General features: G+C 40.6%; 1 protein-coding gene across 2 annotated transcripts in view; it reads right to left on the bottom strand.

The window, feature by feature from the left end:
• slc38a12 (solute carrier family 38 member 12) overlaps positions 1–12,709 on the bottom strand; it is a 49,716-nt gene that overhangs the window by 26,175 nt on the left and 10,832 nt on the right. For both annotated transcript variants that reach the window (XM_081711152.1, XM_027003353.3), the window contains 2 exons: positions 12,272–12,371; positions 11,037–11,133 (listed from right to left, as the gene is read on the bottom strand). In XM_081711152.1, the coding sequence (XP_081567278.1) occupies positions 11,037–11,133; positions 12,272–12,371 (197 nt within the window). The remainder of the gene's footprint in view (positions 1–11,036; positions 11,134–12,271; positions 12,372–12,709) is intronic.

The following is a 12,709-nucleotide window of genomic DNA, read 5'->3' as shown; positions in this document are numbered from 1 at the left end:
GGGAGGACCACATGAATTTCCAGAGATTCCTTTGGTTCTGAGATAATTTCATTACCAATGATGTTGAATACAGGATGAAGGTCCATGTATTTGGCAATAGCCCTTCTCCTGTTGTTGCAAAATATGGACTTTAAGGTATGGCATGTCAAGGTGAGCTAGAGTTTGGCACAGATGCAGTGCACTTCATACAAAGTGTCTATGTTGTTGATGGACTCAAGTCTCTGGCGTCATCTGCGGATGCTATATATCTACTTGAAAGTAGTCAAAGTACACTTGCCAGTTCCAGTCTGAGACGCCACACAACTTCATCAAACAGTACAGCTGTCATGCAAGCATTTCCATCTATCGACTATGCAAAACACTTGAAGGACCTTGACTTGGATGCAGACTCCCTTCCCATGCAATGTAGTCTTGGATTGAGCTCTTCTGTCTTGAGTGAGAAACCGTTTACACGTAGAGTTCTTGCTACTGGGAACAGTTTACTCAATCCATTGGGTCTTGTTGCCTCCATTACAATCCAAGAAGACAACTTCTTAGAGAGCTTACCAGCAGAACAGGACACTGGGACACGCCCTTTCCAGCTAAAAAGGAAGCTAAGTGGAATGCATGGAAAAAGTCACTGCAACACCTCGCATAACTGGAAATCCACTGTGCCTACACTACAACCTCCATTCGTAATGCTTGCCAAAGGGAAATTCATGTTGTTTTCTCAGATGCATGCATAAATGCCATTGCTGCTGTTGCATATCTGAAAGTGACCGACACTAATGGAGCATGTCATGTTGGATTTATAATGGGCAAGGCTAAGTTAGCCCCTGTTACTATTCATACAGTTCCTAGGCTTGAGTTCCTAGAGTGAAGCACCAAGGCAGAGTCTTCACTGAAGCAGCTATCCACAATGATACAATCTGAATAGCTGGAGCAAAGAGGTGAATCGCCAGTAAATTACACGTGTGTCATATGCAGTAAACTCCGTGGCAAGACAGCAAAGCAGAGAATGGTGGATATCCCTCCAGATCACCTAAGTACAGCGCCCCCTTTTGCAAATGTTGGTCTGGATGGTCCCACGGAATGTAGTTACCCGTCACACCCATGGAGTAGCTGCCAATAGTAACAGATGGGCACATGCCTCAGCATCCATGCAGTGCACATAGAGCTGATTGAGTCGATGGACATTTCCAGCTTTATCAATGCCTTGCAGTGCTTCCTTACTCTTCATGGACCTGTACGATAGATTTGTTTAGACTGTGGCACTTCAGAGGAGCTTGCAAAGAGCTGAGTATATTAATGGATGAAACTAATTATTCTAGTGTGTCCAGGTACGTCAGTGAAGAAGGCTGCAAATGGGTTTTTATCTCTCCTCATTCTTCCCATATGGGTGGAGTATGTGAAAGGATGATTATGGTTTCAAGGCAGATTTTGGATTCCATGCCGACACTAACCAAGCCTTCTGGGTTCACTCATGAGGTTTTATCAAGCATTATGGCAGAGGTGACTGCTATAATCAGCTCAAGGCCCTGGATACCCATTTCTACTCACCCAGACATTTCTTCACCCTTGACTCTGGAAATGATTCTGACCCAGAAGGTCTGTACACCTGAACCTTCCCCAGGCTCTTATCTTAAGGCAGATTTGTATCATCAGCAGTGGAAAAGGGTTCAGCACCTCGCTGATACCTTTTAGGAAAGATGGAGGTATGAGTACCTCTCGACACTTCAAAGCAGAAGCAAATGGCAAAACAGTCAGCCCAACATCAAAGAAGGGGATGTGGTGTTACCCAGCAATAGCCAAGTGAAATGGAACCAATGGCCCATGGCGGCTGTCACCAAAAACTTCCCCAGTGCTGATGGTAAGGTCAGGAAAATCAAGCTGAACGTTACCAAAGTTGAGACTGTGAAAACATTGCTTCGACCCATTGCAGAGGTAGTGGTGCTTATGTCTACCTGAACCCTTCATTGAGTTATCTAAAGAATCTTAAAAGGTCTACAATGCTTATAATGGTATTTTGCATAATACTGGACAGAGAGTTATGTTACATGTAGTTCATAATTGTTGGCGCCCTCCTGGCATTTGTTAAAGGCTGAAGGAAGGCTTTGTTTATTCTTCTTATTTTTCTATTGGGTGATTTCCAAGCATATGATTAGAGGTCATGGTTCAGTATAGCCATAATGCATACAGCATACAGGAAGCAACTCGTGCATCAGTGCATGCTTTATCCATTGCAATCCTTTTGTGTTGATCCTTGGAGAAGCTTTGGTGCAAGTTGTCTATTTAATGTTATTCACTAACATTTTGTATAGTTATTTTGTGATTACACTGTAGTTTATCATCATTATGCTCTGCAAACTGCTTACCTTTCCCACTACACTGTTAAACCATCCTTTATTACATTTTCAGTGTCAGTCCAATGTCTGTATATGCAGTGGACATTTGTCAGTTTGTACTGCTTAAACCATTAATGTATTTTTGTTTTGCATATGCTAGTATGAGATGTATTAGTAAAGGATACATTTTATATTTATTTCAGTTTCACAAAGAAAAAGAGAAACATTGGAAGCTCATGTTGCTCAAGACATACAAGTGAAGAATACTAAACTTAACTTCGGTGCTTGTCTTCGTTCAAGCTTTCCAGATCTCTCTGTTCATGCCAGCACGCATGGAGGAGACAGAATTACTGTACATTGTGACTGCTATACTCTAACAAATTAAAAAGGTATTGAAGAACCCCTAAGGTGACATGATTAAAGATTGTATTACTGTGACCAAATTGACTTATGTTAGTTGGATCATTCTGTGAATTCATTAAAACACTACTCGTAAATACCACTACTCCATCCACATAGACACAAACTGTGTTTTGTTTTTTCCCCCTCTAAGGGCAGGGTGGTGGTGCAGACCTGTGGCATAGTCACATTAGGAAACCATCAGCCACCATTAGTAACAAAGCACAGCAGGTCAGGTGGAGCAGGTGACTCATGTACCCCTGGGGACCTGAGTCACCACAAGCTTGGGCACATGTATACATACTATTTAGACTTGTAGCAGAACTAATAAAATCACCCTAGAAGAGCTGGTCAGGGGTCATTCATGGGTCAGCAGCTTTCCATTATGTATAGGTGTAGAGTACATTTTTAAGAAGAATTGTTCTTCCACTAAGGATCATTAATGCATGGTTAACCCAGAAATTGCATTGTGAATCAAAGCTGTATCATTGTAGTTTTCAAGGCCCATAAGAAGGCATCACTGTAATTACTTTGTGGTTTAGCTTCATGTTCACCGAGACACATGGCTCTCTTGTAATATTTGTTTCTTAGTTTTGCCGAGGTCTGAATGCTGAAGTGGGGAAAAACATTTAACTGGAATACTAGTACCATGTTATACTTTCTAACCTTAAGTGTAACTGTAATGCAACTTAAAAGAGGTGGAGGAAGATGGGAAAGAAGTTTGGCAGCATTGTTCTTTCATTATGATCATATTATAGGAAGAAAAAAATTGATTGCTTTGCTTATAATCTTATTTACTTTAATGCACATGGGTAATAATAGTCACTGGTGAACATATCACCACTGCTGCAGTTCCTTTCAGCACTCCCTGCATCCTGATGTACCTTACGTTTATTTGCATCCTGGTCGAATGGAGGAAATGATCTGATTGTTTTTGTAATGCTTACATAACACTAAATTGTTTTGAAGGCCATCTCTATATGACATTGAACAATATATTCCTATATACTGCAGTATACCCTTTCAATACCAAAAGAGGACGACTGCACCAATAATAAACGCTCTAGAGGATCATACCACATACCATCAAACAGCAGGGTAAATCAATACTTGTTTAATTGTGAAGATTAGTCACAAAAGGGCATACCCTGAAATAATAACCGAGAAACAATAAGTTCCATTATATTTAATATGTAGTCCAGCATAATTTCAGAATCATTTCAGGATGGACAAAACTGACAGGCTTATCATGGACCCACTACTCTGACAATGGCAGTCCTTTTAAAATCTAAAATAAATCAGTTAAGTGGCCTTTTAGGTATATGTGTAATGGAAAACTACTACCTTTTTATTAGATCTTGACTCCCTTTTTTGTGTCCTGTAAGGAAGTTTGGCCATTTACACAGTTTCTGTCTCAAAGGCTTACATAGACAGACCCCCTGCCTTCAATTCATTTGTTATGCTCAAACTCCAATAACAAGATGGATGACCTAAAACTCATGCCAAACACGAACACACACACACGTCAGTTTAAGTGTTAAGGTCACACAAACTTTGGTATGGATCACTGCAGCATTCAAAGATGTTTTGAATGTGAGGCTGTAGATCTTTTCATGAGAACCACGTCTGGCTCTGTCCAGCCGCCTGATGAACAAAACCATTGCATCATTCTGAAGTGTCCTTGAACCCGATAATCACCTTTTCTGAACAGAGAACAATAATGTACCCTGCAGGTAGCTTCCCTCTATACACACGCACATGTGCACTTTGACGTCATTAGTATGTACCAGCCATGCAGCACACACATCAGACTGAAAACACAAGCTTCCGTGAAAGCAATGAATTGTGGAAATAAAAAACCAAAACAAAACTGATAACAGATCTCCATTCAGGGATCTTTATAAAAATAAAAACTGCTGGCTAATGTAATCAATTTGGGGGCAGTGGCTTAGGGAAATTAGTAGTAGTAGTTATTACTTATGTGATATTTTTTCATCATTGAACAAGACAATTTATTCACATCATTGTGCCATTCTACCGCATTAATCTTAACTGATTTTATTCTCAAACATGAGTAATGCTGCCATACTCCAAAGCCCTGATTTAAGCATCCTCTGTTAGTATCATAACGTCAGTAGCACTAACTGCCACAGAATTACTGATTAGGTGAAAGGCTTGGACATGGACATCCCACTGAGACCATTTGGAGCTGGAAGGCTGGCTGTAACTTATACACTTTCTTGATCACATTCTTCCACCAAGCTTTAGCACCAAGTTTCAGAATGCTTTTATCTGTGACTTTTATGCTCTTCACACCTCCCTTAGTACTATTTCTGCCCCCTCCCACTGTGTCCTCATGTTTCTATGGGTCAGCCAGCGTTTCCAGCGGGCTGACTGCCTTGCTGTGGCCTGGGGAGGGCTCTCCTCCTGTGGGCCGCTGCACAAACACTTCCTCCCGCTGAGATAATCTCAACTAAACCATCTGCACTGTCACCTTCCTGCCGAGCTGCACAGCCCTGCACCACTCCGGCCCTCTGCTCTCTACAGAAGCTACAGTTAGATCCGTGCTCAATCCCAACACCCCCTCTGCTCTCTACAGAAGCTACAGTTAGATCCGTGCTCAATCCCAACACCCCCTCTGCTCTTTACAGAAGCTACGGTTAGATATGTGCTCCAGTCCAACATCCCCTCCACTCTGCACAGAAGCTACAGTTAGATCCATGCTCTAGTCAGAGATGGAAGCTGCAGTGAATAGTCATAAACCACTTACAGGGGTAGCACTAGGGCACTTTTTTAATTCGGGGATGAAGTCTCCAATGTTTGAGCCAAATTATGAAATGTTTTTCCACTAGAATGGTCAGAGTTGAGCACAATGTCAGTTAAGGGTTACAATTATATATACTTCAATTAAGCACAACACTGGTTTAAAATGAAAAGTCTTTGAATATCTGTTTAAAAACATTTCTTAGTAATGTTACCCAAGGGGAGCAGAGAATAAGTCATTAATCATTCAACCAAGCCATATACTTTTATAAAATCACCAAGTACCAGGTTTGTTTTACAATTAAGAGGGCTAACATTATCAATACATTTAGCTAGTTATCTAAGGCTGTAAGCTGACCGCATTATAACGATATCAGTTCAAGTTCACTAACACTAAAAAATTTTTTAGCCAAGTTACCCATCTATAAATTAGTTGCTTTGCTTGTCCTGCAAGAACATGAAATGTGTAAAATGTTCACCACTACCCCTTATCATCCTGTTTTCAGATGAAATGTATGTCCTTGTCATCTATCACCTGCCTTTGTGCTTAGTGAGGAGGGGCTCTAAGGAGAGGGGCTGGACCTGGCAGATACTGCAGCGTAACTTTTAAAGTGTCAGTAATGTTCAAGCACAGTTTTAATAATAGATTGAAAAAACATCCGGGGCCAACGATAACTCAGGTCACTTCTATCATTCATAAGACTCAAAACCACACCAAAAAAGGTTAATCAAAATGTAATGAAAAAGAGAGAACATAATGGATGTAAGGTACTGTAATGATTCAGATTACCCTATATTTAGCCAAAATTTATACATAACAAATACCTACTAGTCTTCAGTCTGCAATTTCTCCCACAGCAGTGATGCTAATGTAGGTCACATTGGGACACTTTAGTTAACCAAGCAGAGCGAGATTCAAATGCATTGCTCTGACCATACTGAAAATTTACATTTACCTCTCCATCTATGCTGATTTCATATCAAAGGAAAGACCGAACTCAACTGTAAGTGCATGTATGTGTGTAAACAGATGGTTGCCGAAAGGGTGGCATCTTTTTTAATGAGGTACCTAGTGAGAGAAGCTTTCAATTCACTGGACACATTCCCCTAGTTTATTCAGCACACCTAGATGAAACAAATCAAACCACAGAACTAATTTAAAAAATGCAGAAGGTGCAAGATTTAAAAGTACAGGGAAACTACAAAGTATTTCATCAATGACTGAAACCCATATTGCCTGGCCAAACAGCTTTGACAATCAAAATACTGCTTTTATATGTATTGCATTTCATCCAGTGACTTTTTTTTTTTTTACACCTATTAGAAATGATAGTTTTCAAAATATTGATAATGTAATAAAATAACCAACTGCGGGTTCTAAAGTGGGAAATCAATAAACTGAAGGAAAAAAAAGTGTAAACATTACCAGTCCACACAGAAGCAAAACTGCAAGTACAGGTTTTAGTAGTAAACCTTATTAGATATAAACATATCTGCCATTAAATGGTCTTATGGTATGTTGAGTTTCATAGGAAATCAGACAGAAGAAGACAGAAATGCAAAGAGAGCCACTCTTGCCCTCTGTGTTGGCAGGTTTAGAGAGCCCTCGCAATTTAACACTAAATTGATTGCTGCTCAGCTTTTCATCTTTTCACTCTTCCACTCTCCTCTTTTCAATTCCTCTTTTCACATATGCAAAAGTTCACAGTGGAGTGTGATCGATGTGATCAAGGCTTTAGTATTTCAAATGGCACATGGAACCAGGAGATCAGACCAGTACTTTGATGAGAAGAACAAAGTCTTTGAATCAGATACCAGGATCAATCAACAGCAGATGAAATCTCAGTCCAGCAATCTTTGTAAAAGCTTTCGGTGAGCGAAATGAATAATAGTGACACGGCTCCTCAGCATGATACTGTACAATTGATCAAAGCAGCAGCTTGACCTGAAGAGAAAGGCCACCTTCTGTGCTAGGGATTAGCCATTTTCTTTGTGCCACAATAAAGGCTGTGTGGTCATTCTCTCTGAGATAAAGGTGTCAGTGGGAGAGAGAATTTAAAATTCCACAGAGACCTACTGAAGAAACTGCACTGCACAGACATATAGAGCATTCTCCTGTCTTGCTCTCACGCTCCTGTGAGGTGCCATGTTGTACCAGCAGCTAACACTCAAACTGCGACAGGCCACACCTTGCAACACCTGCCTCAGATAAAAAGGGATCTACTGGCAGAGATTTTAAACCTTTTCATGTAGGCAATAAATGGCTCCCACCTAAGAGAGCTTTTTGTTGCTTTTTTTTTTTTTTTATCATCCACTCTCACCCATCCATTCTGTTCTCACATTACCAGAAGCTTAGCTCTGTCTGTGTTTTGGGCCAAACTTTGAAAATAGTTGCTCAGGGACAGCTGTTGCGCTGGGACATAAATATAGCCCATCATCTGTTGCACCACTAAAAGGATAGCCAGTGTAGCAGGAACAACCTCAGTGTCATAGGGGAAGGAGCAACCTGTAATGCACTGACAGGATAAAAGGAGGGGGAAAACAGGCCATGCACAATATAGCACTATGTTTAAAATACACCGTTATGCTAGCATTATATCAATGTTGTTTTTAGGATTTTTGCTGTTTAGTCTTAGTTCATTTCCATCATATACATTCAACCCAACTATAAAATGTACCACGAATGATGGAGGGCAACTGGCCCAGATCAATTTTTTCTCAATTTCAGTGAGAGTACAATAACTATCAATCCAAGAACACATCTATCCATTAATCATTAAGACATGGAAGAGGCTGAGATGGGGCATCAGGCAATGCTGAACGCAATGGCAGCTTAAACAAACATAAAAACACAGATTAGTCCACTGGACAACACTTCCTACAGAGCTTCAGAGAAACACAACCTGTTTCTCTCCATCTAAGGCTCTGACAACAGTATGCGCTCTCCTTCTCTCTCTGATAGAGATACACTGGGTTTACAGACACACAATGTGACAACTTAACCATTCCTTTTCCCCCCTCACCTCTTTCTTCACTAAAGCCTTGTCAGGACACTAATATGACAGAGACAGCAGCCCTGTTTTCCATGGGGCACAAAACCCCGCCCCCTCCGTCCAGCAGAATCCTCCATAGAAGGAGCAAACAAAGCCCATAAGAGTGTTTAGGCTACATGGGCTATAGCTTTGCCCATGTTATATATTAGAGACAGTAAGAACAGTGGGGTGGAGGAGACTGTATGCAGATGCATCAGCTATAATCCAAAAGAGAGGTGAAAAGACTTCTAAAATGACTGTAGCCTATTGTAGCCCATTACTATTTTAAGTAAGTCCAATTCCATTTCAGGAACTGGAATACACTTTGTTGCATATCTACAGTGATGTTAATTAAACTCCAGCCACACAAACCATTCTTTGTTTAACATCCTAGTGCCATTCCCCCACACCCCTTTCCTTTCATTTCATTTGATCTCAACTATTAAGTGAAAATGATTTCAAAAGCCAAAAAAATTATTTAAAAAACAATAGAAAAAGCAAGCCTTACAATTCTTCCTTTTCTAAGAAAAGGCAATACTATTATTATTAAAACAAAAACCATGAACATAATTTGCAACTCAATATCCTCATTTACAGATGTCTGATGAGTTTTGCTAAAACCTAGCGCATTAATGCAAACCCAAACACAGAATTTCTACAGTAATTGGTTTTCACTTTCTGTGGCTCTCTCCTACATCAAACTATTAGCATATCCAAAAAAAGAGGTAATTACAAATTGCAATTGTGTTGTTTTATAATTAATTTCTCTCTTATGGAAAAAACAATGCCCAGCTCAAACAGACCCATTTCGGTACAACAAAGCTAAATAATTAAGAACCTCCTTGTTTCGGTGTGAGGCAACCTAATGATTGTCCTAGTGAGACTGCACGTGCATTTGAATGAACACTGAATCACTGAGGAAGACACTGTGCAACACACCCTCGCATGGGTGACAAGCTTGTATCGGTTAAACCAAAGGATGGCAGCCATGTCGTGAGGCCAGCTCTCTTTCGACAAACCTGGCAGTTCAGTGGTAAAGCCAAGAGGCTCACATATGACCCTGGAGAAGATAAAAAGTATTTTTAAAAGGCCACATCATCCACCTGTTTAAGTAATCTGAAGATGTAAAAGTAAAGTAAAAGGCCATCATTTGTCTGTGATAAAATGAACCTCATGACTCAGAATTACAAGGCTGAAGCTGCCATGATGATGTTTAACAGTTGACTGAGAGGATAGCAGGACATCATAATGCAAAGACAAAAACATTCCACTTTGCAAAAGCCTCATCAGCTACTGACAAGACAACTGATAAGAGGATGAAGGTAAAAACTGCTCTGGAGAGGAGCATAACTCCACCATAATGGAACAGAGATCAACCAGAGATCAAAGCTAAAATGCTGAATCCCAAGAGGAAGGTAAAGAGGGTTAAGAAGGCCAAGAAGCCAGCAGCAGCTCCAGCGACTCAGTTAAGAGCTAAGGTTTTAACAGCACTGTTAAGAGCTAAAGTTTTAATAGCGCTGTCATTCATAACCTGTGTCAGTCATAGCCAAGCCTCTGTTAAAAGGCCAGAGCATTAGATGCTGCCCAAATCAAGAGTGGTCTGAGAAAGGAAGCATAGGCAGGGTGAACAGCTTCTGGTTCATAAGTAGACTCAATTAATATTTCATCAAAAGACAATGATTTATTTAAGGATTTGTCCAAGAGAAGGAAATTCTTTTTTATAAAAGTGATGAAATAATGAAAAATTAAATTGAAAAATAAGTTTGAGCCATTTTTCAAGGTACCTTAGGGGAAACTTACTGGGGAAACAACTGTGGCCAATAAACAATGCATATCAACTCATGGCATGAGTTGTTGTTTTTTGCTGAACACAGATGTGTTGAACATGGAACACATCATGCAGCCCAACATTAAATTTGTTAACATGTGCTAAGTGGCCTATCTGAATGAGGAGGGGGGAAATAATCTGAAACCATAAATTTGGGGGAGGGGGGGGTTGCCCACTTCTTCAGTTCTAGGGATGGTGTGGCACCAGAATGGAAAAGATCCACACATCCATCATGGGTGACCAGGAGACATAAAGCAGAGCAGAAAATCAGTTTCTCTTGCTCCACCTCTGTGCACACTTCAAGGGCAAACAGGCTGGCATGTGCATGCAAGACACACAGACACTACATCTATGACAAGGAAGAGACAGGAGGCAACGGTTATTTAGTAGTCTTGCTCTCTTGTCCATCTCTTACTTGCACCTGCTCTCATAGCTTTAACATTATGCGCTTGTTCTTTGTGTGTCAGCAAGAGACAGAGAGACTGAGACAAAGAGAAAGAGAGAGAGAGAAAGAAAGAAAAAGAAAGAAAGAAAGAAGGAAAGAAAGAAAGAAAGACAGAAAAAGAAAGAAAGACAGAAAAAGAAAAAGACAAAAAGAAAGAAAGAAAGAAAAAGAAAGAAAGACAAACCAAGAGTGAGAGGGATGAGAGGAGAGTAAGAGATGTTTCTGCAAGTCACTGCTGCACTCACCAGAAAGACTCTGTAAGCATCTTTCCGTTTCACAGGCCCCCAGCATGACTCTGTGTCATTGCACTTCAAACTTCCAGTGTTGCAGGAGTGATTCCCGCTGTAGGAGGACAGAAATAAAAACAATCACAAAACATTACTGTTCTCAAATTAATGAGCTAACAAAAGGTCAAAAAGTTCACAGACAACTATCCGTGGCACAAGTGTAAGAGTAAACGACATATAATCTGCTCCTAGGATGAAATGAACACAAACAAGGGACGTAGACTGAACAATCTGTGGGAAAATTATTCTTTCACTTACTATATATATATATATATATATATATATATATAATCATGCCCGACTCAAATGACTCTGATGGAAAATAAATAATTAGTGAAGCCCTTAAGTCTTCTACAGCTCTGGCAGCCACATGTCTCAAAGAAATAATGGAGAGAAATTTTCAATCCCTGCCATTTCCCACAGGGTCAGAGTGCCAAGAAGAGTGAAGAACCTGTTGTCAGAGGGTAACTTGATAGCCAATGTTCCATCTCTAATCTTAGTAAACAAATGCCCCTATTTTACTCCAGACTGTCCTCAAAGCTAGAGGTCATGTAAAAACGTAGGGAGAAATAGGCCCATGTATTTTATTCTTTTTATTCCCCCCCACTCAGAATGACCTACCAATAATATGGGACACCTTGGTGGTGTGAATAATTCAGATTCCTGTACTCTGCAGTCCACACCTTCATTTGGCCTTCCTGGATACTTCTCTCTGACAAGGTGGGGGATTTACGTACCTGCGCCAGTGATGATCACATCGTAATAAGGCAGAGACCTGAGAAGTGCCACCCAAGGCGGAGTATGAGACTGCACAATACTGGGATGGGATTTCTAATGGCATGCCACTTGGCTAGGGGGTTCAGTGCAATAAAATGGATGTCTGGGAGCCAAACAACATGGGCCAAATGCAAAGCGCCACAGGAAGGAGGTCACAGAGGCTAAAGGCCAATTCAGACACACAGATGAAGGAAATGAAGAAGAGGCGCCATGTGAAGTGGTTAAGGAAATAAGCTGCTCTGCTGCCAACAGTCAGCTGATGTGTGCTGGACGACAGGACTAATAAACACACAGTACTTCCACAAAAGCTGGCAAAGACCAGAGCACCGCAAAATGCTAAAGCAGGATAGTGATGCATATTTAGAATAAAAAAGGAAAGAAAACAAAAAAGGCAAAAAGGACTTGGCTGAACTCACCAGGCCACTTCCATCAATGACATGGGCACAGCAGCAGCATAGATTGCCAGGTCTCCATACAGGTATACAATGATGCATATGTAGAACATATTGACACCAACTGCAAAGTAAGAAGGAAAGGAAGAAGAGTTAATCTATATGTCAACACCCCCTTCCACCAATTAGTTTTTTCTTCCTAGAAAATAGTAGTTACAACAATTTCATGACACACTTCCAAGATGTTTCTGCATCCTCTACCAGATTCTGTACAGCAAACCCTTTCTCGCCTCTGGGAATATTAATCACCCTGATTAATAAAGTAATCACTACATGTTAAACTCTTCTGTGCTCCACTCCTCCTCCATGCACCACTGCATGCCTCTGCTTCCATCCATCGCAGCTGATATGACAGTACGGACGAGACAAACTAACACTCTTCATGAGACATCCATCATGCAC

The sequence above is a fragment of the Electrophorus electricus genome, chromosome 3 (assembly GCF_041902795.1).
Source record: "Electrophorus electricus isolate QZ-2024a chromosome 3, ASM4190279v1, whole genome shotgun sequence".
NCBI lineage: Eukaryota > Metazoa > Chordata > Actinopteri > Gymnotiformes > Gymnotidae > Electrophorus > Electrophorus electricus.
Note: the sequence above shows the minus strand (reverse complement) of the source record. Positions and strands in the feature narration are given on the sequence as shown.